This window comes from Aegilops tauschii, chromosome 4 (genome assembly GCF_002575655.3).
Source record: "Aegilops tauschii subsp. strangulata cultivar AL8/78 chromosome 4, Aet v6.0, whole genome shotgun sequence".
In the NCBI taxonomy this organism is placed as follows: Eukaryota; Viridiplantae; Streptophyta; class Magnoliopsida; order Poales; family Poaceae; genus Aegilops; species Aegilops tauschii.
In genome coordinates, this window is record NC_053038.3 from 325,490,332 (window position 1) to 325,514,652 (window position 24,321).

Here is a 24,321-nt window from a genome sequence, read left to right on the forward strand (position 1 = left end):
TCTAAACTCCTTCATGCTATGGTTACAATGAATTATAGAAAAAAAAAGCATTTCAACCATCACCTCAAATAATGGCACTATTCATACTTCTCATGATCAGAAAGCTGTTGTCATATGGCAATCATATAAAGAAAGACCGGGAACACCCATCAAACCCACAATGCTATTTAACCTCCCAGAGATGATCCAGCCACACAGTCTTGAGCATTTGGATGAACCTTTCAGTATGGAGGAATTCCCTGATGACAGGGCCCCTGGACGAGATGGTTTTAATGGGAGATTCCTGAAAAAATGTTGGCCTATTAAACAAGACTTCTGCAAAATGATATGGGATTTCTTTGAAGGAGATGCTGACATTCAAAGCATTAGCACTGCATATATTACACTGATGTCTAAGAAGCAATCTCCTGGGAATATGAATGATTACAGGCCTATTTCTCTGGTAACTTTGCCACTGAAATTCTTTACTAAACTCATGGCCAACAGATTACAGAAGGAAATTACTAAGATTATTCATCAAAACCAGTATGGTTTCATTAAGGGGAAAAATATCCAAAATTGCCTAGGATACACTTTTGAATACCTCAGCATATGCCACAAATCAAAAATTCCCATTATCATAATTAAGCTTGATTTTGAGAAAGCATTTGATAAAATTGAATATTCTGCTATTATTGAGATGCTAAAGGCTAAAGGATTTGGGCCTAGATGAATTAATTGGGTTACCAGAATTCTAAACTCAGCTTCTACTTCAGTTCTGCTAAATGGTGTAGCTCGGAAGAAAATTATTTGCAGAAGGGGAGTAAGACAAGGTGATCCTATATCCCCTCTCTTGTATGTCCTCACTGCTGATCTCCTTCAGTCCATTGTTAATCTGGCTCAGATGAATGGTGAATGATCTCTTCCTATAGAAGAAAGTTATGGACAACAATACCCAATTATCCAATATGCTGATGATACTTTGCTTATTATGCCTTCTGACAAAGATCAATTGATGCACCTTAAAAATCTGCTAAAAACATTCAACATGTCTACAGGTCTATATGTCAACTACAGCAAATCATCCATTGTGCCTATCAACATAGATCATGCTACTGCCTTGGAACTGGCTGATAATTTTGGATGTAAGCTTGAAAGTCTTCCTTTTACTTATCTAGGATTACCATTGGGCACCACCAAGCCTTCTGTTCACGATCTCATGCCAATCATATCCAGAATTGATAAGAGACTATCTGGGATTGCACAATTTATGAATTATGCTGGCAGATTGGCCTATGTAAATTCCGTCATTGCATCCATGCCTATATTTGCTATGTGCACCTTTAAAGTTCATTACACAATACTAGAGCATGTCAATAAATCCAGCAGGAATTTCCTTTGGTATGGAAATGACATCAACAAGAAAGGAAATTGTCTTGCTAGTTGGAAGATGATATGTAGACCAAAAAAACAAGGAGGTCTGGGTATCCTCGATCTCAGAGTTCAAAACATTGCCGTAATGGTCAAGCATTTACATAAATTCTATAATCATGAGGACATCCCATGGGTCAACCTTGTATGGCTGGCATACTACTCAAATAACACTGTCCCACACGTCAGCAATAATAAAGGATCATTTTGGTGGAGAGATTGCGTGAAATTAACTGATTTATACAAGGGTCTGGCTACATGTCAGATCAAAAAAGGAGACACAGTTATGTTATAGGAAGATGTTTGGAAAGGAAATATCCTGAGCAGAAAATGGGTTGAACTGCATTCATTTACTAGGAACATTAATATCACTATCCAAGAAGCAAAATTTGTTGCAAATTACAGCAGCTTTTTCAACTGCCATTATCCATGATTGCATATGACCAGTTCATTATTTTAACTGAGCAGCTTGAAGAAATCAGAGATATACAAGAGCATGATAAATGGACCTTTATGTAGGGCAACTCAAAATACTCTGCAAAAAAGATCTATGAGATCCTAACGGGGAACCAACAAGCTCCTCTGCCAATATAATGGATATGGAAGCCATGTTGTCTTCCTAGACACAATTTTTTTGCTGGTTGGCTCTGGATGATAGAATAAATACATGTGAACTACTTACCAGGAACAATTTCCCACTAAATACCACCACATGTGAATTATGCAAAGACCACACAATGGAGGACATAACTCATCTTCTTTTCGGCTGCCCCTTTAGCCAGGGTTTCTGGTGGAGTATTGGTGTGGAGTGGAACATTGATTTAAACATTTATGTGATGATCATGGATGCAAAGAACAGATATAAATGGGACTTCTTCATGGAAATTCTTATCACAGGATGCTGGGCCATTTGGAACCAAAGAAATGTGAAATATTTGAAGACACAAGATGTTCCTTACTACAATGTGGGATCAACTTCACAAGACACTTCAAATACACAATGATCAGGGCTAGGCCCAGTATCAAGGAGGGCATGATTTCTTGGCTGGATAGTATGTAATAATTATTTATGCAATCATGTTCCTTACTAACTAACTGTAACTGCATTATCATGTTAGGAATAAGCAACTTGTATTCCCATGAGGCCATAGGCCGATATATATACACGTACAGGTGTGGTACATATGCAGGAAACCCCTTATACTACGGGATAAATACAAAGGGGTATACATGACTTCTATTATAACTCTAACACCCCCCCCCTCAAACTCATGGTGGAGGAACAACACTGAGTTTGGAGAGATAAAAGCCATGTTGTGCTCTAGTCTGGGCCTTCGTCAGGAAATCCGCCAACTGTAACTCGGAAGGCACATACTGAAGAGCAACGACCTGATCCTGCACAGCAGCGTGCACATAGAAAGCATCAACACCAATATGCTTGGTAAGCTCATGCTTCACAGGATCGCGCGCAATGCTAATAGCACCTGTACTCTCAGATAAGAGCATAGTCGGTGTAGTGACAGAAACACCAAAGTCCTGAAGTAACCACCGTAACCAAGTCACCTCTGCCGTCAAAAGAGCCATAGCTCGCAACTCAGCCTCAGCACTCGAACGGGAAACTGCAATCTGTTTCTTCGTCTTCCAGGCAATGAGAGAACCGCCAAGAAAAACACAGTAAGCAGAAAGCGAACGGCGATCAGAAGGATCACTAGCCCACGTAGCATCCGCATAGGCCTGAAGCTGTAAAGAACTGGAGCTAGGAAAGAAGAGACGGTGAGAGATCGTGCCCCGAAGATATCGGAGAACACGAAGGAGATGACTATAATGAACCGATGTGGGAGCAGAAACAAACTGACTCAGAATATGAACCGGATAAGAGATGTCCGGACGAGTGACAGCTAGATAGACAAGACTGCCAACGAGATGACGATAACGCGTCGGGTCAGGGAGAGGATCACCATCAGTAGCACAGAGGTGAACATTGAGCTCCATAGGAGTCTCAACAGTGCGCTCGTCAGAAAGAGCAGCACGAGCAAGAAGATCCTGGATATACTTTTCCTGGGATATAAAAAAGCCATCAGAGGTAGAAGAGACTTCAATCCCAAGAAAATAGCGAAGAGGTCCAAGATCAGACATAAGAAACTGCTCACTAAGACGGGCCTTTACAAAGGCAATATACTCGGGGTCATCCCTAGTGATGACCATATCATCAACATAGAGAAGAAGAAGAGTCCGGCCACGAGGAGAAAGGTGAATAAACAATGCGGGATCATGAACACTTGTTGAAAAACCAACAGTAGTGACCACATAAGCAAAACGCTCAAACCAGGCACGAGGGGCTTGCTTAAGGCCATAGAGAGAGCGACGAAGACGACACACCATGCCATCAGGAACAGAATACCCAGGTGGTGGCTGCATGTACACCTCCTCACGCAGCTCACCATTAAGAAAGGCATTCTTAACATCAAGCTGAGATATAGACCAGTGGCGTGCAGAGGCAACGGCAAGAAGTGTACGAATAGTGGTCATATGGGCCACAGGAGCAAAAGTCTCGTCATAATCACGACCATGCTCCTGCTGAAAACCACGAGCCACGAGACGAGCTTTGTGACGCTCAAGAGAACCATCGGAGCGAGTCTTAACCTTGTTGACCCACTTACAAGTGATGGGACGGACTCCGGGAGGAAGAGAAACAAGATCCCAGGTACCGGTGCATTCAAGAGCAGCAATCTCCTCCGCCATCGCAAACTGCCATTCAGGATGAACAACAGCCTGACGGTAAGAAGTCGGCTCAAGAACAGCAGCACCAGCGGTGGGAAATCCAAAGCGATCAATAGGCGGACGAGGACGAGAACGCAAACCATAAGTAGGCTGAGAGGAAGAGGATGACTCATCCAAGGAAGCATCCACAGGTCGTGAACGACGAGTGTAATGCTGCGGAAGAGATGGAACAAGAGAAGGAGGAATCGCCAATGTAGAATCAGGGGGTGGCGACGAAGAAGTCACCGGAGATGAAGGTGTAGAATCCGGTGACATGCTAGGTGAGGAGACCGGGGAAGATGGTGGCGGTGAATCGACGAGGGGTGGAGAAGCAGAGGGAGTGGGACGAATAGGCACAGGCGCGACGGGAGGGAGAGGGGAGTCAGGAAAAGTGAGAAAAGAGATATCCTCCACTGAAAAGACGGAGGAAGATGGTCGTGGGTAAAAAGGACGAGACTCATCAAAAGTCACATCTCGAGAGATACGCATCCGACGACCGACAGGATCCCAACAACGATAGCCCTTATGCTCATCACTGTAGCCTAAGAAGACACACTCAACAGACTGAGCGGTCAGTTTGGTGCGTTCGCGAGGAGCAAGAAGAACATAGCAAACACAACCAAACAAGCGAAGCATCGAATAATCGGGAGAGCGATCAAACAGACGCTCAAAAGGAACACCACCCTGCAAAGCAGCAGATGGCTGAAGGTTGATGAGATAGACAGAAGTGGAGATAGCCTCGGCCCAAAAATGAGGCGGAAGAGAGGCGGCGATCATCATAGCACGAGCCGTCTCAAGAAGGTGACGATGCTTGCGCTCAGACACACCATTCTGAGCATGAGCACCAGGACAAGAGAACTGGGCAAGAGTACCCTGCTCAGCAAGGACACCACGCAACATCTTAGAGATATACTCACCAGCGGAGTCAGCACGAAAAACACGAATGGGTGAAGAGAACTGAGTATGAACCATGGCAGCAAAACGCTTATAAATAGACAACACCTCACTACGTGAAGTCATGAAATAAAGCCATGTATAACGAGAAAAATCATCGATGAAAATAATATAGTATTTATGACCACCTTTCGAAGTGAAAGGAGCCGGACCCCATACATCAGAATGGACTAAATCGAAAGGACGCTGAGACACTGACTCACTATGAGAATATGGTAGTTGAATCTGCTTGCCAAGACGACAACCCTGACACTCTAAAGAGACATCTCCGGAGACAGACCCCAGAAGGCCTCGACGAACTAAAGACGATAATCGAGAACCACACAGATGACCAAGTCGATGATGCCACTGCTTGAAGGAACCAGTAACAGAAGCGACAGCAGCGGAGGAACTGGCGATGGTGGTGGCAGCGGAAGGAACATGAAGCCAGTCCAACTCCCAAAGACCCTGAGAATCACGGCGGCGAGGGCCAGCCCCAACCAGAGTGTGCGTGCGACGATCCTGGACAGAACAAGAGTCAACATCAAGGATGACACGACAACCAGAATCAGTAAGTTGACCGGCAGAAAACAGATTCATGGTAAGTCGAGGAACATGAGCAACATCAGGAACAGAATAAGAAGGAGTAGAAAGATGGCCTCCCTAGAGCTCTGATACCATGTTAGGAATAAGCAACTTGTATTCCCATGAGGCCATAGGCCGATATATATACACGTACAGGTGTGGTACATATGCAGGAAACCCCTTATACTACGGGATAAATACAAAGGGGTATACATGACTTCTATTATAACTCTAACATATCATACCATATTGCAACTCCTTTTAACCCCTAATATATAATGAAGAAGATCAAGGTAGGGATTTTTCCCTACTGTAAATGCTCAAAAAAAGTTCTTATACGGTGGGTAATGCCACCACCTCTTTATGACATTCTTCAAATTTAAGTTTTTCGTCATTTGTAATTTCGTCAAACTTTTCATATTCGTCATTTGAGGTTATTCTTCACCGATCTTTATTTAAGTTTTACTTGAGCTTTTCAAGTCCTCAACAGCATGCACATATTGCTAATTCTTCAGTTTGATTTCTTCATTTATGTGGATGTGAACGGACCCGCTCCCCTCTAAGCTAAACTCAACCCACTCTGTTCACAAATTCTTCATATGCATTCTACTTGACTCTGTTTAAAGTCTTCACTGTGTCCTTGACAGCTGAAGAAATAGCAAACACATTTTAAAATCTCAAAAAGTTTTTTTTGGCAGTTGCCACAATAACTTCATCTCGTGCTTCACACGCATGGATAAGTGCGAAAATGCATGTGTGACTCGTGTCACGGAGATGCGAACAGTCAGGGGCTTATCCGTTCAAAACTTTTGGACCCCTCAGTTTTCACTGCGGCTATAAATAGCTGAAGGAAATATGCCCTAGAGGCAATAATAAAGTTGTTATTTATATTTCCATATATCATGATCAATGTTTATTATTCATGCTAGAATTGTATTAACAAAAAACTTAGTACATGTGTGAATACATAGACAAAACAGAGTGTCCCTAGTATGCCTCTACTTGACTAGCTCGTTAATCAAAGATGGTTAAGTTTCCTGACCATAGACATGTGTTGCCATTTGATGAACGGGATCACATCACTAGAGAATGATGTGATGGACAAGACCCATCCGTTAGCTTAGCATAATGATCGTTAAGTTTTATTGCTATTGCTTTCTTCATGACTTATACATATTCCTCTGACTATGAGATTATGCAACTCTCGAATACCGGAGGAACACCTTGTGTGCTATCAAACGTCACAACGTAACTGGGTGATTATAAAGATGCTCTACAGGTGTCTCTGAAGGTGTTTGTTGGGTTGGCATAGATCAAGATTAGGATTTGTCACTCCAAGTATCGGAGAGGTATCTCTGGGCCCTCTCAGTAATGCACATCACTATAAGCCTTGCAAGCAATGTGACTAATGAGTTTGTTATGGAATGATGCATTACGGAACGAGTAAAGAGACTTGCCGGTAACGAGATTGAACTAGGTATGATGATACCGACGATCGAATCTCTGGCAAGTAACATACCGATGACAAAGGGAATAAGGTATGTTGTTATTGCGGTTTGACCGATAAAGATCTTCGTAGAATATGTAGGAAATAATATGAGCATCCAGGTTCCGTTGTTGGTTATTGACCGGAGATGTGTCTCGGTCATGTCTACATAGTTCTCGAACCCGTAGGGTCCGCACGCTTAACGTTCGATGACGATTTGTATTATGAGTTATGTGTTTTGGTGACCGAAGTTTGTTCAGAGTCCCGGATGAGATCACGGACATGATGAGGGGTCTCGAAATGGTCGAGAGGTAAAGATTAATATATTGGATGATAGTATTCGGACACCGAAATGGTTTCGGGATGTTTCAGATATTTATCGGAGTACTGAGGGGTTATCGGCACCCCTCGGGGAAGTAATGGGCCTTCATGGGTCATAGGGGAGAAAGAGAGGGAAGCCCGCAGGGTGGCGCCCACCCCCTCCCCAAGGGAGTCCGAATTGGACAAGGGGGAGGGGGCGCGGCCCCCTTTCCTCTTTCCCTCTCCCTCTCCCTCTCCTTCCCTTTTCCCCTCCGATGAGAAAGGAAAAAGAGGGGGGCCGAATCCTACTAGGAGTGGAGTCCTAATAGGATTCCCCCCCTTGGCGCACCCCCTTGGTGGTCAGCCTCCTCCTCCCCTCCTTTATATACGGGGGCAGGGGGGCACCCCAAAGCACAACAGTTGTTCTCTTAGCCGTGTGCGGTGCCCCCCTCCACAGTTTACTCCTCCGGTCATAGCGTCGTAGTGCTTAGGCGAAGCCCTGCGCGGATCACATCACCATCACCGTCACCACGCCGTCGTGCTGACGAAACTCTCCCTCGATCCTCTGCTGGATCAAGAGTTCGAGGGACGTCATCGAGCTGAACATGTGCTGAACTCGGAGGTGTCGCACGTTCGGTACTAAATCAGTTGGATCGTGAAGACGTTCGACTACATCGTTGGATCGTGAAGAAGTTCGACTACATCGGTTGGATCGTGAACCGCGTTGATAAACACTTCCGCTTTCGGTCTACGAGGGTACGTGGACACACTCTCCACACTCTCCCCCTCTCGTTGCTATGCATCTCCTAGATAGATCTTGCGTGATCGTAGGAATTTTTTTGAAATTGCATGCTACATTCCCCAACAATAGCCTTGACCATGTCAACGTTATTTCACTTCGCCTCCCAGCTCCTGTCGCTCTCAAGCCTCAAACCCTAGCGTCGTCGATGGATTTCATCGGCGCTGGAGAAGAAGAGCTTCACTGCCTCGACTTCTTCGTCGACGTACCCACGCCGAACGCGGATTTCTTCACCTCCGCCGCCACCGTAGACGTCTTTCGTCGCCGAGTTAGGGCACGAAAGATCTGAACTGACAATTTCCATCGCCTCGTTGTCCAGTTTGTCAAGTTCATCACTGGGGTAATTAAATGCTTATTTACTGCCCCGCTTTGATCTTCACTCTACTCAAAAATCTTCAAGTGTTGTTTTTACCACTCTTTCAATTCTTCAGCACTTCCTTTTGGCCAGTCTTGTGTATTTCATCAATGTTAGGCTTAACAACTAGATTCGTCAATTGTGCAATTGCTTCAATCTATACAACTCTGGAACCTAAGTCAAGAACACTTGATGAAATTCTTCAAGACGACGAGGGTCAATTTCCCCAACTGGTTTATTTTGAAAAATCTCTAGGAACGCATGTGACTCTTCCCAATTTCCTCGCAACTATACTTTGTTCACAGGTACAATGTCTGCCGATGAATCTCTAGGTTCTCATCAACTTAATTCATTTGTAGCATTGCTTGAGGAAAACCTTCAAACATCTTCAGAGTCCTCACAAGTTCAAAATCCTCACTTAAAGAAAATGGCTGATGGAAAGAGGCCTTAGAAGGGTGGCAAAAGGAAAGAGGAACACACTACTTTTGAGATACCCGAGGATATTTACTCAGGGTACTATACACCTGAATAAAATGTACATGGTCCTGAAACTAAAGAGCAGCTCAAAACACGCATGCAAAAGATCAAACGCGGATGGCATATGAATGGAGGGCTTACAGATATATCACACCCAAATACATGAAGGAATTCGCTGTGAAGCCTCCATGCAGTAGGCCACCGCTTGCTGAAGGTCAACATGTTGATCCTACAAGTATCAGAAGGGGTGAAGAATTCCCCAAGGAATGGGCAAGGCATCAGGCCAAGTTGGCAAAACAAGACAAGAAAGCCGTCGAAGAATTCAACAGGGCTACAAAAGCTTCAGATGAAGTTGGTGCAAGTGGCAGTGGCAGCGGAAGTGCTCCTAAGAAGGCGATGCAGAAGAAGCCTGCAAACAAGCCAAAGCCCTCAGTGGACCAGCCGACAGCATCAAAGGCTTCAGCACCTAAAATTTCAAAATCTTTAGTGCCTCCTCCTGCTTCAAGTTCATCAATGGTAGTAGCTAGAGCTTCAACACCGGTCGTGCTCGCATCTTGCCAGCGCACCAAGGGCTTTTCAAAAGCCTCAATTGCCGCATCAAGTGCCTCAGCTAGTGGGCAACCATCTTCTTCAACGCCCAAGCTGAAACAAAAGGTCACTTCTGGTCATGGAACTAGGCCAAGTCCCAAGAGCAAGGCCATGGTGCCTCAGATTGACGAACACGGGCTTGCAGATGAAGATGAGCTCGCCGAGTTCCTTAGAAGGAAGCAAGAGCAAGCTGCAATTGCCAAGAATTCTTCAGTTCCAATGATGTTGGATCCCAAGCTGCTCCTGGACTTCATTGACATCTGGTGTACCAACCCAGAAACTCCTTTTGACGATCTCAACTTGACACCTGGCCCAAGCCATATGCTCTCTTCATTCATCTTGACTAAGAAGCACAAGATTGCACAGGCAAAGCCGGTGAAGAAATAGCAAATCTAGAAGGAGAAGAAATTGCGGAAGAAGATGGTGTCTATATCCCCTCGACAGCTTGTGACATTACAATCCGAAAAGCCGCCAAGTTTGGCATGGTACCACCATCTAGTTTCCTCAGCTCCACCCCCTACTACACAGGTCAGTGAGACTGCGCGTTCAACTCAACAAGAGACTGCCAGGGCAACTGAGAAGTTGCGCCTAAAGAAATTCCCAGGCGACTACAAAAGTCGTGCCTGAAGAACCTGCCAGGGTGACTGCATCAGTCACGCCTGATGAAAATGCACCAACCAGTTCCTCAGTAGTAGCACCAACAATGACTTCATCTTTGAAGCTCATCACCCTTCCTTCTGTATCAGAAGTGAAGAAGACCAAGGCTGCTGAGAGAGAAGCAAAGAAGAGAAAGGCGTCAGCTCCACCTGCTCCTGAATCTATGAAGAAATTAAAGATGACCCCAATGTCTTTAGATATTCCAATTGATGTTATGCCACTTTCATCAGCGCCCCCTACTCGTAATCTTGAAAATCTTTAAATGGTTCATATGGGGTGAAATATCAAATTCCTCAAGCTGATGATGAAGAAGATACCCATTCTGTTGTTACCACAAAGCAAATGGATGAAGAGATTGAGGTTGATGCTGATGTATCAATGCCTCAAGATACTGCACAAGGTCCTCAGCGAACTTCGCTAAGTGAAGAAAATGAAGAGGAAGTGGATATTGACGGTGCTACAACACCTGCTCTTTGTGATGAATTTTGGGAAGCAGCTCACCCAAATTCACCCGTCACCACTCCCCTCACTCTAGAGCCTCAGTCGCCTGGACACACTGAAGAAATTCACACCGGCTCTGAAGAAAGGCAACCATCACTGCAAAGCATCCCTGGAAAAAATTCCAGCTACAACAGCTGATGAAACTGCTCAAGATGACCCAATTGTTGATGTCATCAATACAACTCCACCGCACGCAGATTCCATCCCCTCAGCAGACACAGATACAGTTCCAACAACCACTGCTAAGGAAGTTGCAACATCTCTTGCAATCACAAACCCAAATGATTCAACTGGCTCTCCCAGACCTATCTTCGACGTAATTACAAAGAGACAAAATCTTCAACCCGTCCCTGTAATGCCCAAGATTGGCAAAGGACTCAGACGGCCAAAGTTTGATAGTGCCAAATTCTTTGAAGAAGAGAATTTCTTCATTGGCGAGTCACCCTATGATTCTGCCAAACTCCGGCGTCTGAGGTTCTAGACAAGAACGCAGATGAATTTCTATGCTTCACTCCTATTCAACAAGAAGAAAGTATTCCAGCACCGCCATATTCCTCATATGGATATGGAGTCAATTCCCTACTTCCGGACAGTTCTGGCTGTTCTTCATGATGCAGGTCTACCCAATTTTTGCACTAACGTCTGTGATTGCAATGAAGAACTAATTCTTCAATTCTATTCAACTATACACTTCTCTGGCAACACAGACGACACTGCTACTTGGGCTCTGGACTAGATGAGTGAAGACACTCACTATAAGATTGACGAACTTCTTCGTGCTCTGCCAGTTGATCCACCCCAAGAAGAAGCATATATGAAGAACCTGAGCTGCCCAACCATCTGATGCAAGTGCTAATGAAGCCAATGGCTGAAGGAAATGCTCCACGGACAACCTTCCTAGTGAAGGATTTACCCTATGTGCCGAAGACAGTCTTCCGCATTTTGGCCAAGACCCTCAGTTCGATCAAAGATCACAACTCAGATACCGAAGAAGTTGTGGGAGTTATGAAGAACCTGTTGTTCCACATCATTCATGGAACTCCCATCAACATTCATGATTTCTTCCTGAGGACTTTGGTCACTGTGGCACAGTCATCTTTTGAATTGAAGCCGTATGCACCATGGATTATGAGATTCATCATATCCTGGTCTTCCATTCACTATAAGGCTGATCGTCAAAATCACTTGAACTATTTGCCTAAAGTTGAGATTCTTCAAAGCACTCTGTCCTCAGTACCTGGTAAAGGCAAGACCGTCCTTGATGAAGGAATTCGTCCCCTTGATGGACAATTCCGTCAACCTATCTCCAGCTCAACTGTTGATGAAACTGCCAGCCAGTACACTGCTACAAAAACTTCAAGACCAACTCCTTCATCTGAAGCTCCTCACATGATAACTGGTCGTGAGCTTCTCATAAGTCTACATTAGAAAGTTGATAAGCATCACCACTGGGTTAAGCATTAGTTTTCTGCTATTCAAGCCAACATGAATGTGACGCATAACATAGTGCACAAAAACCGCTACTATCTTCATGAGATCTTTGACAAATCGTGGGCCATACTCTCGCACCTCAAATCCGATGACGAACTTGCTGCTATGGAATTTCAAATGAACTTTGACTAGGCTGAACCGCCAACGAAGAAGTTCAAGAAAACTCAAGTTCCTCCTCTCATGTCGAGCTAAGAGTCTTCATCACGCACCACTGATGAACATGAAGTTGTTGAAGACACTGCTGGTGGTCCTTCTGCACCACGCAACCCCAACAATGTTGGCGCTCCCTCAACCTCTTCATGATGTTTTTCTTCAGGAGCGCTAGACCTCAGGGTCCTGACCTTTTGGTCATTTGATGACAAAGGGGCAGAAGTCTGAGTTAGTCTTCAAGCGGGTCGGTATATATGGGTTGTTTTTGCTTAAGTTGCAACTCTTGGACTTATTTGGATTCGCTCTTTGATGAGTTTTAACTTAATAATTGTTGGTCGTCTGACTCTTTTGCTACTCTTAATACGCATGCCCTGACCTTAAATATATCTGCTCATGCATGCACAATTTCGTCAGACACCAATTTTCATCATGCACTCATATTCTTCAAATATCTTATGATCATGCATGATTTGGATTTCAAGATATAGGGGGAGATCTCCACAATTCCAACCTGCCATGTGCATTTGCAATCCAAAGCAAATTCCTTATATGCACATTTTCAGGGGGAGTTCCTCAATATCTTCTAACCAATTTCTTCAAACTCTGTACTTACACTTCAAATATTTTTACTCCCGTTGAAAGCCTTAGTGGTTTTGGAGTATTGAAGACAAATAGGTTCAGGAACTAATGTGTTTGTGAGTATATACATGAGATAGAGTCCCTGAAGATTGTTTAACACATGGAAGACGACCCCTAAAAATGGATTTCTTCAAGTGAAGAATTTGGTGATGACCTTTGAAGAAATTGATATGAAGACTTTGAAGCTTGAAGACTTTGTTTTTCATAGTTTCTTTTCTTCTTCTTTAGTCGTAGGAAAAATGGTACTGTTAAAGGGGGTCTAGGTGAAACATATTTCACATTTCCAAAGTGATGCTCAAACTTACTCAAACCCATACACAAAAGCCACTTCAAGTGAAGTCTTTGGAAATCTCCAGTACAGTTGACGCATTTGCTAGCGACAGCGACAAAGTTCATTTGGTCGCTAACGAATTTGGTCACACTAAGGAGTTAGGAGTTCGCTAGTGTGATCTGCCTAAAAGTGAGGAAATTGAGTGCCACGGCGAATTTGAGAGCTCAAATTCCGACCGTTGCTGCGACGCATGCCAACTGTCGAGTGAATCCTTATCCTGACAACGGTCGAATTAGAGAAGGGCATTTATGACAATTCGTGTCGGGTTGCCCCCGGCTATAAACAGTCGCCCCCACAACCACTTGTTGACTGGATGCTCTTAGAGAACTTGACACTTGTCATTTGAGAGCAACCTGTCCTCTGACGACTTTGAGAGAATCCTAAGTGAGGAAAAACCCAGAGCCAAAGTGATTGAGCATCAGTGAAGAGATTGATCCATGTGATCCGACGCCTGTTACCTTTGAAAATTGTCATTCTTCTAGACGGTTAGGCGTCAAGTTCTGAGTACACCAAGAGTCATTGTAGTGTGCTGGTGAACAAGTCTGTGAAGGTTTTGAAAGTCTACGTTGAAGACTTACCACGAGTGATGGGGCGAGGACTAAGTGACCTTAGCTCAAGAGGAATACGATGAGGACTGTGTGTCCTCTGAGTTGCGACTCAATCGCCTCAACCAGACATACAATTGATGCAGCAACTGGAACTGGTCTACCAAATTGCATTGTCTTCACCGAGCCTACCTGGTTTCAAATTCCTCAACTCTCTCTTACATTATTCTGTTGCTGAAGAATTTGTGATCTATGCTCTGACGAATTTGAACTGAAGAATTTCATCATGCTATCTTTCATTTCCTCAGTTCATATTCTTCATGCTTGTATGATTGTATGATTGCATGTTCTTCACTCTTACGCATCCTGGTTACATGTACTCTGATTCTCTGATGACTTACTCTCCCTTACGTATCCTGATTACATGTACTCTAATTCTATGATGACTCAGTTCATATTCTTCATGCTTGTATGATTGTATGATTACATGTTCTTCACTCTTACGTATCCTGATTACATGTACTCTGATTCTACGATGACTTAGTCTCCCTTGCGTTTCTATTTTCTTCACTCTGATCTTCGTTAAATTCTTCAGAGTTTGACGAATTTATAAAAATCTCCCATTCACCCCCCCCCCCCTCTAGGAGATAACCCGCGCTTTCACATACACACGATTTCATAGTAGATCAACCTGTAACTTGTACTATCAATACAATCAAGTAGGGCGTAGCGTATTATCTCTTCTAGAGAGCCTGAACCTAGGTAAATCCTTTTATCTCCTGTTAGCATCACACCAAGGCTAACAACTCGGGACTCTCTACTCGAGATCTGCTGGATTTGAGTCCATCACCCACGTAAGCATGGACTTATAAATGGAAAAGTATTGTTTTCAACCGGCTGATTTCATTGGGACATCAGCCGCGTCGCGAGCCATCCGATCCAGCTGGATCATGCGACGCTGATCTCTCTCGCGCCCCTCACCTCAAACTGGCTCGTCAAGCTTTCCTGGGCCCCGCACACGGTCAACCTTGTCCCTCTATCCTTCCGTGCGAGCCCGTGGGCAGTTCCTTTTCTTCCCATATCCCCATCTTCATCTGTAAGCTCTGGTTAGCCTCGCTTTTCTCCACCATTACCAACTGCCTGAAGCCTTCGCAGCTCAACTCAGCGACGCAAAATCCGGCGGCCGTGCTGCGATGCAGCACATCGGCGTTGTGCAGCAGCAGCCCATGATGCTGCAGAGAGGCTCCGGTGCTGCGACGAGGACCCGTCGATGACCGCCAGTGCTGCAATGTGCACACTCGCGATCACTGCAAGCTAGACGAGGCGCGACGCTGCAGGTCATCGGTGCTGTCGTGTAGCACTTGCCGGTGCTGCAATGACTGTCGGCTGCATCCGTCGTCGTCGTCACTGCTGCAGAAGTGGGGGGCGTCCTCATGGCGATGGCTGCGCAAATCAACAGGGGGGCCGCGAGCTGCAATGGAGCTTTGCTAGTAGTCGTCAGTGTTGCAACAGAGCTTCGCCGGAGTTGCATTGAAGCTTCGCCGGAGCAGTCGGTGGTGCATTGGAGCTCCTCTGGGGCTGCAATGGAGCTTTGCCGTAGTTGCATTGGAGCTTCGCCGAAGCCGTCTATGATGCGTTGGAGCTCCGCCTGGGGCTACAGTGGAGCTTCGTCGGACGCCTCGGTACTGCCATGAGCGTCAGCTCAACTCAGCGACGCAAAATCCGGCGGCTGTGCTGCGATGCAGCACATCGGCGTTGTGCAGCAGCAGCCCATGATGCTGCAGAGAGGCTCCGGTGCTGCGACGAGGACCCGTCGATGACCGCCAGTCCTGCGATGTGCACACTCGCGGTCACTGCAAGCTAGACGGGGCGCGACGCTGCAGGTCATCGGTGCTGTCGTGTAGCACTTGCCGGTGCTGCAATGACTGTCGGCTGCATCCGTCGTCGTCGTCACTGCTGCAGAAGTGGGGGGCGTCCTCATGGCGATGGCTGCGCAAATCAACAGGGGGGCCGCGAGCTGCAATGGAGCTTTGCTAGTAGTCGTCAGTGTTGCAACAGAGCTTCGCCGGAGTTGCATTGAAGCTTCGCCGGAGCAGTCGGTGGTGCATTGGAGCTCCTCTGGGGCTGCAATGGAGCTTCGCCGTAGTTGCATTGGAGCTTCGCCGAAGCTGTCTATGATGCGTTGGAGCTCCGCCTGGGGCTACAGTGGAGCTTCGTCGGACGCCTCGGTACTGCCATGAGCGTCGGCGCCCCAGTGCTGCATACCGTGGCCGGCAACGTCGACAACTGTTGAATACGGCGGCGAACGTGGAGCAGAACCAGTGCTACGATGGAGCATTATGGGGGGTCGCCTCTGCTGCAACGGAGCATCGCAGGTGCCGCCGGTGGCGGTGTGGTTGTCGGTGCTATGATGCAGAATCACGGGGGACATGGAGGTGGTGCGATGGAGATACAAGGTTGGGAGGGGGCTGTCGTCGTGGATATCCAGCGAGAGTAGCAAGACGGGCTGCGAGCTTATGGATCAAACGGCTCGTGTGCCTTAATCGGACGGCTCCTTGGGCAAATGATATTATGTAAATATCATCCTGTTGATTTGTAGCATCGGCCCTTATAAATAGGACAGGTGGCGGTGGATGGATAGCTGACGCACGGGCCCAAAGCAGACACCGAGCCGATGCACCGCGCGCCCGTCTAATGTCCGTGTGGACACAAATCAGCCCAAATTTGAGACGAAAATGCGACACATGGCTGACAAAATAGGATTTGCCTTTGCGACGACGCGTTGGGCCATAATTTCTGGCATCATGAACCCAAACGGACACAACCGGATCATATGGGTTGTCCGGTTGAAGTTGCCCTAACGAACACATCCCCACGCCTTTCCATGGCAAGATCGATAGCTCCGGGATCGGGATGGTGCTTGGATCCCGCCGATCGGGAGGCCCGCTCACGCAGCTGGGTATGAATCATGCATGTGGAATCCTCAAAAAAAAAAGAATCATGCATGTCGCGATTGGCAGTTTAGGCTCAAAAGTCAAAAAGAGCCACGATGTGCTCTGCTCGCAAGAACACCGCCATAACTGCACATAAACCTGGCAATGGTTTGGACTGAAACTACAGTTTCAGTCAGTTTTCCTATTGGACAGCCTTTGGATTGGATGAAATAGGCTAAACCCCAAAGATAGTTTAGTTTGGTCTGGGCTCTACCTATTGTTGGATTGGTTCGGTTTAGTCTGGACAGACACTGATCGGTCTCGAACGGTTTTAATCCATAGACGGAAACCAAATCCTAGAACCAGTCCGGCAGCGCGTTGTAGCAAAACAGCACGTACATGGACGGAAGCATCCCTGGATGCGTGCGTGATGTGCATGTCCACCAGGCGGAAGCAGCAGCATCAAGTGCATGCTGACGACTGACCTGCAGCGCTACGGTCAAGCCTACTCGTCGCAGCGGCGCACGAAGGCCTAGCGCATCGCCGATGCCCAGCTTCAGTGCGACCACGACGACAATGTCCATGGCGGCCTGGCACGACACGACATGGCCCTACGGCGTGCCGTGCCGTGCTTCGATGCTCCAACGATCGAGGTGCTCGTACCAGCCCGGCGTGCCTCCATGTGCCCCTCACACGCGGACCCTCCGCTGCCGCGGCCGCAGGGCCGTACGCCGCGGATTACTGTAGCTGTCGCCACGCCGGCCGGTACGGGCCGCCTAGCTAGCCCACGATCTATGTGCACATGTGCATGTGTCCATAGTTTGAAATTTGGACTCACCATGTTTGGGGAATGGATTGGTTGGGTTTGACTTCAAAACACAAACAATTTGGTTTGGTTTGGATTCTAGCACTAATAGTTTGGATTGGTTTGGTTAGGCTGGCGGACTTGTACATGTCGCTCCTAACAAACAAACTGACAGGAGGTACATAACGACTGGATCAGTACAAACTGAATGCTAGGTTGACATGTCTAAATTTTGTATTCATGGACATCAGCACCGTTCGTGTGTCTTCATTTATGTTATTAGACTTTTCGACACCCTTTCTCCATGTTGATATCCAAACTTGAGATTCTTGATGAGACACGTCTCAACTCCCTAATTCAATAACTAATCAAATGATTGCCCCTGGATGTCCAAACTTGAGATTCTTGATGAGACACGTCTCAACTCCCTAATTCGATAACTAATCAAATGACTGCCCCTAGATGCCCATGTGCAAGACTAATAAATCAGTTAAATGGAATAAAAATTTCCGATCCCCAAGAGCTTTTGTGCAAAGAAAAAGGGTGAGAGCCACACATGTATCCTCCTTTCGAAACACATGCACGCCACTACAATGCATGCTGGACTCGGTTTGTTCAGTGCAAAGCAAATAATCATAGTGATTTGGATAAAGATGATTCTCGTTGGATGACAAATGGACTCCATATGGGTGTTCAAACAATCAATGGACAGGCAATATTATATAACTAATCACGTTTGATGTCCCGCCAGCCACGGGGATATGAGTGGAGCAAGGGTGAGTCTGCATGTCAGCCACACAGACATATACTAAAGACAAATTCACATTCAGGACAAGAATGTACGGTACGCTGCCACCCTGGATCTAACTATACCTTATAAGTTCTTACCAGCAGCCATTAACGAACTACCTGAATTATCTCTCGGCACCACAGTATAGGCTAGAGTAATTGGTGCAGGACTGGGTACCCCCTCTTGGAATTTGACATCAAAAGCCACAGACTGGTAAAGACAAACTTCATCTTCTTTGCAGTAGTAAACCTGCAAATCGGAATACAAAATGCTCACAATATGATCTTAGAAAAGAATTCCTTTAGTTCGGCTATGTGCTTGCACCAGAAGTACAACCCATGTCACAAAAGTGCAACACCAGGGTACCTCCATTGAATAAAAATGAGCACCAGGTCACATGATCTAAAGATATCAATGATGCAAAAGGAATTCTTGTGTCCTAAATCAGTGACGTATCCACATAGATTCGAGATGATTCTATTCATGTGGCCTGTATTGGACCATCTTTATAGAAAATATAGTGTGCTGCTGTAGTGTTTGCTAGAAGACCATGCGGTACTATCACTGAGTGGAAAAGAGCAGTGTGATGTTCACCGATGATCCAAGAAATTAAACATAACTGTTGCTTGAAGGTTTAATATATCTCTACCTTGCAGTTGATCCTTCCTGTTGATGATGATGATGATGTTCTTTTGAACTTGAGTGACGCCTGCCCATCTGAGTTTAGAGATCCATTCACTGGCTCGATCTCAATTGCATTAGCTGGTTCTGTTTCCACATCAAATTTGCTGCGAGCTTCCTGATTCTCAGAGGTAAAAAAAAGAAAGAAGATTTAGTCTACTGAAAACAAGCAAATTTATCATCTGAAGCAGCTCATGTTGACAGAGCTGTTTCAAGAAATGTTTACTAGAACACTGAACTGACATTTAGCCCAATTATACTTCATGATAGTAATCGCATGTAGCATATTAGATCTGATTAACTGTTATCCCTGTTCATATCTTACTGTCCTAGACTTCATACATGAATCAGGTACCTTCATCCGTTTTGGAAAAAAAAAAGGTACCTTCAGGTTTCCAGTCCAGCTAAGCTGTATGAACATATCGCACAAGCCTTTTAACAAGACAATTTCTATGAAAACAGAAGTGCTTGTACAGAATATGGAGGTTGCAAGCATGAACCTTAAAGCATCAAGACAAAACAAACATGTTGTAGGCAGTACGGAGATGAGATGCTGTCACACAATCAAATGAAGAATGCTGCTAATTTTGAATTTGTACCACACTATAATGTGTACAGTTTCACAAAACTCTACATTTGTTGTATAAACTATCACAGAACTCCACACTAAGATAGCTTCACGAAATTCCACATTTAGGGAGGCAGGGTATCACAAAATTCCACATTTTAGATTTTAACAGCGGTCTGACAGGTGCCCACCTGCAAAACTCTTATAAATAGCAAACGACCTTCAGCAACTATAAATGACCATCATGCACCATCTACGAGAGACTATGATGCAAAAGATAAAATCCTGAGAAGATTTGGACCTTCGAGAAATGGTAACCATCAGGAACTGAGATTGCAAGAGACACATATCCTTCCATTGAGGAACCACCATCAACGTTAATAACATTTGTGTCTGCTGATAACCGTCGTCTTAGGCGTCTCAATGCCTTCGGTTTTGGTGATGGCGCCTGCACTCCAGTCAAATCTAGTGTGCGCACCTCAGCACCTCTCTCATTCAAAACTATAGATCTGATTGCACTGTTGTTTGTATCTGCTACAAGAAATCTTCCTACAAGATATGAGAAACACAAGCATTACCCTCAGTTAACCTAAAAGAGAAATAATATAGGGAATAAGATTATATTTGTAACACTTGTATTTAACAACTTAACATAGAAAATAAAATAAAGTATTACCTTCTCCAACTTCAACAAGTCCTGCTGGCTCAGATAGCTGCATCAGCCAATTCAAAACATTTGTGTCATAAAGCGCTTCCTAGACAATATTTCTTTTCACAGATAGTAACATAAAGAATACTCCATCAACCTATGGTTAAACTAGTATAGAATGCTGATTATGGTGGTATTTTTAATTAATAAGCATCGCATATCAAAGTAAATGCAGACAATAGAGATTGGTCGAGTGATCCCTCACTTGAGCTGACAAGGCATCACCATCCTTGTATCCTGCACGTCCAGTACCAGCAATCGTTGTAACTTTTTTTGTGACAGGATCTAACTTTTTTATCTGCAGTTTCAGAAGAGAACATGAAAAAAATAGTGTATCTTGCAGCAAAACAATAGTGGTTGAAAGAGGCAAAAGAATCAGGGCATATTGTGTGCAGTAGGCACAAGAGGTGTAATAGTGCACTAGAGGCACAATTTTCATATCCAAATTCGCCCACACACCCGAGTGAATAGTAGCAAATTCAAATTTAGTGTGAATAATAGCTTTTGGTACTATTAAGTACTCGCAACAGGATTCATATTTTTGTTTCTCGTTGAGTGTGTGGATTGAATTTATATTTAGAATTTTGTGGATGGATGCTCTTTGTATCGATGTTGTCCATTTTCTTTTTCAATTTATGACCAGAGCTAATTTAGCCTCCAGTACAATAGTACATCCAGCGACATGCAAAGTTCGTGAAGGATTAGGCATATGTCCATCTATTTTCATGGAGTACATACTAAGACCAATCTATTTCCAATTATGTACCCCATGAAAAAGCCTGTGTATTTTTATAGAACCAACCTGTGTAGTTTGCTGCTATGAAGTTTTACTCACGCATTCTGTTTCCTCTATGCTTTTGGGGGGCATATTGCTTGTGCTAAGGGGCAACCCATGTCCAGTCACATGCTGGTAGATGATTAGGCATAATTACTCTGCATGGCACCTAACTGAGATCCAGATTGCACCAACTAATTGAGTTCTATGAGCAAACCGAGCAATTGACAAGTCCTGTGGTTACTTATTTGATGGGAAAAACCTGAGTTATGTTCCCTTGGGAGGTGTCCCTTAATGAGTAAAGCTGTAGACAACATTCAGGTTTGCAATCACTCATTTATTAATCAACTGACGGAAAAGCTAACTGGCGACCGTTTGCTGGGAGAGCATGGCATTTCATACGTTTTTCCTGGCAGTTTTAGTTGTATCGGGGGTGGCAGTTTCTTTCAGAACAACACGGCATTTTCTGGGAGGATGGCAGTTTTGAGCCTTCATTCCAGAAAATGACATGCTCTTCTGAAGAAACTGACACCCCCTGACAAACTAAAACTGCCATCAAAACGTTCGCAAATGCCACCCCCTCCCAGCGAACGGTCGCAGATAAGAGGGTCCTTAAACAACTGGATCTGGTATTTGGTAAAGAAGACTCTACTTTAGTCATGGCTCTATGAAGCATTCTAGCACACTACTAAAAAAGAAATAAATCCATTCTAGATCGTCGAAGGTGGGCGGCGCGCAACCTCCTCTCCGGCATGGGGGTGCATGAAGGCCGGATCTGGCTGGTCATGGTCGGATCCGGCACGGGCGTGGCAGGGTGCGTCCTCGCCGGTGGTCGGCGGCTGCAGGCCACTGGTCGGCTGCGCGGACCATGCTGATGGATGTTGGCTGGCGGTGGGTGAGTTCGAGGGCCAGCTCGGCCAGCGGTGATGCCCCGGCGGCGCTGCGGTCCTCTCCTTCGCCTTCTGTCTATGGCGGCGATCGAGGTCAGCTCCCCTCCAAACCATCTGAGCGGGCCGTGGCCGGAGGGCTGGACTTCTCCCAGGTGTTGATCGCCACCGAGGGCTGTGGATTCATTGCGGGCCACGGATTCACCCCCTCCTCCCTTCTGGTGGCTGAGTGTCACCGGGGTGCTCAGGCCCAGGTGGGGCAGGGTGGGGGTGGCGGTATTCAGATCTGACTGTGCTCGAGTGGGCATGGGTCTGGGGCTCTCCAGGGGTGGGAAAGGTGGTGCCTATCCGCCCGTTCCTTTGGTGATCGGTGGCCACAGGCCTGGTGCAGGGGCGGGTTCGGAGCCATGGACGCCAGGGCAGCGGCCCTGGATGGCAGGCTTCACGGTTGGCTCTCCAGCAAGCAACGCTGAGGCAGGTGTTGGCGGCGAGCTTCGGTCATGTGGGTGGCGAGGTGTACGGTGTGGTCATGGAGAAGTTGTCGCTGGCAGTGGCAGCATGGCCCTGATCTAGATCTGGAGTTCTCAACACGTCGGGTGCCCCCGCATCGGGGTGGGTCTTTAGCCTTTTCCCGGTGTGGTGGGCAGGGGCATTGTCAAGCAAAAGCTTTGTGCCTTGGCGTCCACGGTGGCAATGCCTGCACGTGTCGTGTTCCTCTTGGGGAACAGCCTTGGTCCCTTCCCTCGACACTCAGGGTGAAAACTTTGTCCGCTTCGGCAGACGCGGCAGCGGCGCGTGGCATCGGTACCTTCTTGGAGGCGTCGTCATTGGGTGTGGGTGGTTATCGGTTGTGTCGGCATTACTCCTGTGCCTCTACAGGACAGCACTCTGGCAGTGTCTGGTTGTGCACTCTTGTGCTGTTTTTGCGTCTTCGTGTGGTGTGTCGTGTTTTCTTTTCTGATCAGCTTCCGAGGGCTTCCTCAGCACCATGTATCATTTGGCCCTGTGCTTTATATATAAAGCGGGGCGAAAGCCTGATCCGAGTAGATCCATTTGCACAAAGGCAGCCAAGAACAATTTACAGCTGGCTCCTTGTGGTGGCAAAAGTTTCCGATTAGCGCTGAGTCGTGGGTCAAATAAAACTATATACACTTAAACTTTCCACAATATTATAAATATGTATTTAGTGATCAGAACTGGTCAGAGTTTCTGAGAATCCTCCAAATCTCAACTGTGATTATGCGAATTTTGTTTCTTGGATGCAAATTCACATGATAGTGTCAGAAGATGGTTGATTACCTTGTGATTATAAGAATCTGCAACATATATTTGATTATCGCTAGCATAGACAACACCCAGTGGATGCTGGAGTAGCACATCCCAACCAGTCCCGTCATGATCGCCAAACTGAACAGGAGGGAACATAATTACCTCTTAATAGGATAAATTTAGAAAATTATATACATCTTTTGGTACTTACCCTAAACAAATTATCTGGAAAATTTGGATCTCCCCCAGCAAGCCATCTTGACCCCCCTGACTTCAAATTAACAGCTCGAATGGAACTGCTTTCACTATCAGCAACAAATAACTCCCGCAATTCTGCGTGGGTAACTCCATACAAATCAGGGATCTGTGGCCTCAGATAAAAAGTAGTAATATGATAATCACACAAAATATACCAGGATCCAATGAAATCCCAGATGGCTGCGCAAACGATGTGTTGGTGGGGCTGCAACATGAAACAACTAATTAAGAAATCGTAGTGTGTACATCAAAGGACCAAAACACTGCAGCAGCCAGATGGGAAACTTCTAATTATCAGTGTGAATAGGCCCAAGTTGGTAATGTAGTTAAGTAAATCAACAATGCATATGGAAACCTTGTTATTAGTTGTCACCCAGCATAGATGCGAACCCAAGGTAGCACAACATAGGGTAAAAGGTTTCAAACCAAAGAATAGTTATACACTGATACAAAGCACGACTATAACCTGAAAGGTTGTTCAGTTCTAACACTCATTGAAATTACAGAAACCATCAACACAAGGCTGCAAGTTATTGTCTACAAACATGTCAAGTGCACAATGAGTTCCTGACTTCCTAAGGAGACACAATAGAAAAAAGCTGCCAATACTCATTCATCTAATAGTCATATGGATCCATT

General features: G+C 45.6%; 1 protein-coding gene across 2 annotated transcripts in view; it reads right to left on the reverse strand.

The window, feature by feature from the left end:
* Window positions 1–18,387: 18,387 nt before the first annotated feature.
* Window positions 18,388–24,321, reverse strand: part of LOC109773779 (protein SUPPRESSOR OF QUENCHING 1, chloroplastic) — a 30,938-nt gene continuing 25,004 nt past the window's right edge. For both annotated transcript variants that reach the window (XM_020332494.4, XM_020332492.4), the window contains exons 21-28: window positions 23,838–23,887; window positions 23,636–23,757; window positions 23,455–23,562; window positions 20,699–20,791; window positions 20,461–20,497; window positions 20,086–20,333; window positions 19,185–19,334; window positions 18,388–18,784 (exon numbers count right to left, since the gene is read on the reverse strand). In XM_020332494.4, coding sequence (XP_020188083.1) covers window positions 18,620–18,784; window positions 19,185–19,334; window positions 20,086–20,333; window positions 20,461–20,497; window positions 20,699–20,791; window positions 23,455–23,562; window positions 23,636–23,757; window positions 23,838–23,887 — 973 coding nt within the window. In that variant the 3' untranslated portion in view covers window positions 18,388–18,619. The remainder of the gene's footprint in view (window positions 18,785–19,184; window positions 19,335–20,085; window positions 20,334–20,460; window positions 20,498–20,698; window positions 20,792–23,454; window positions 23,563–23,635; window positions 23,758–23,837; window positions 23,888–24,321) is intronic.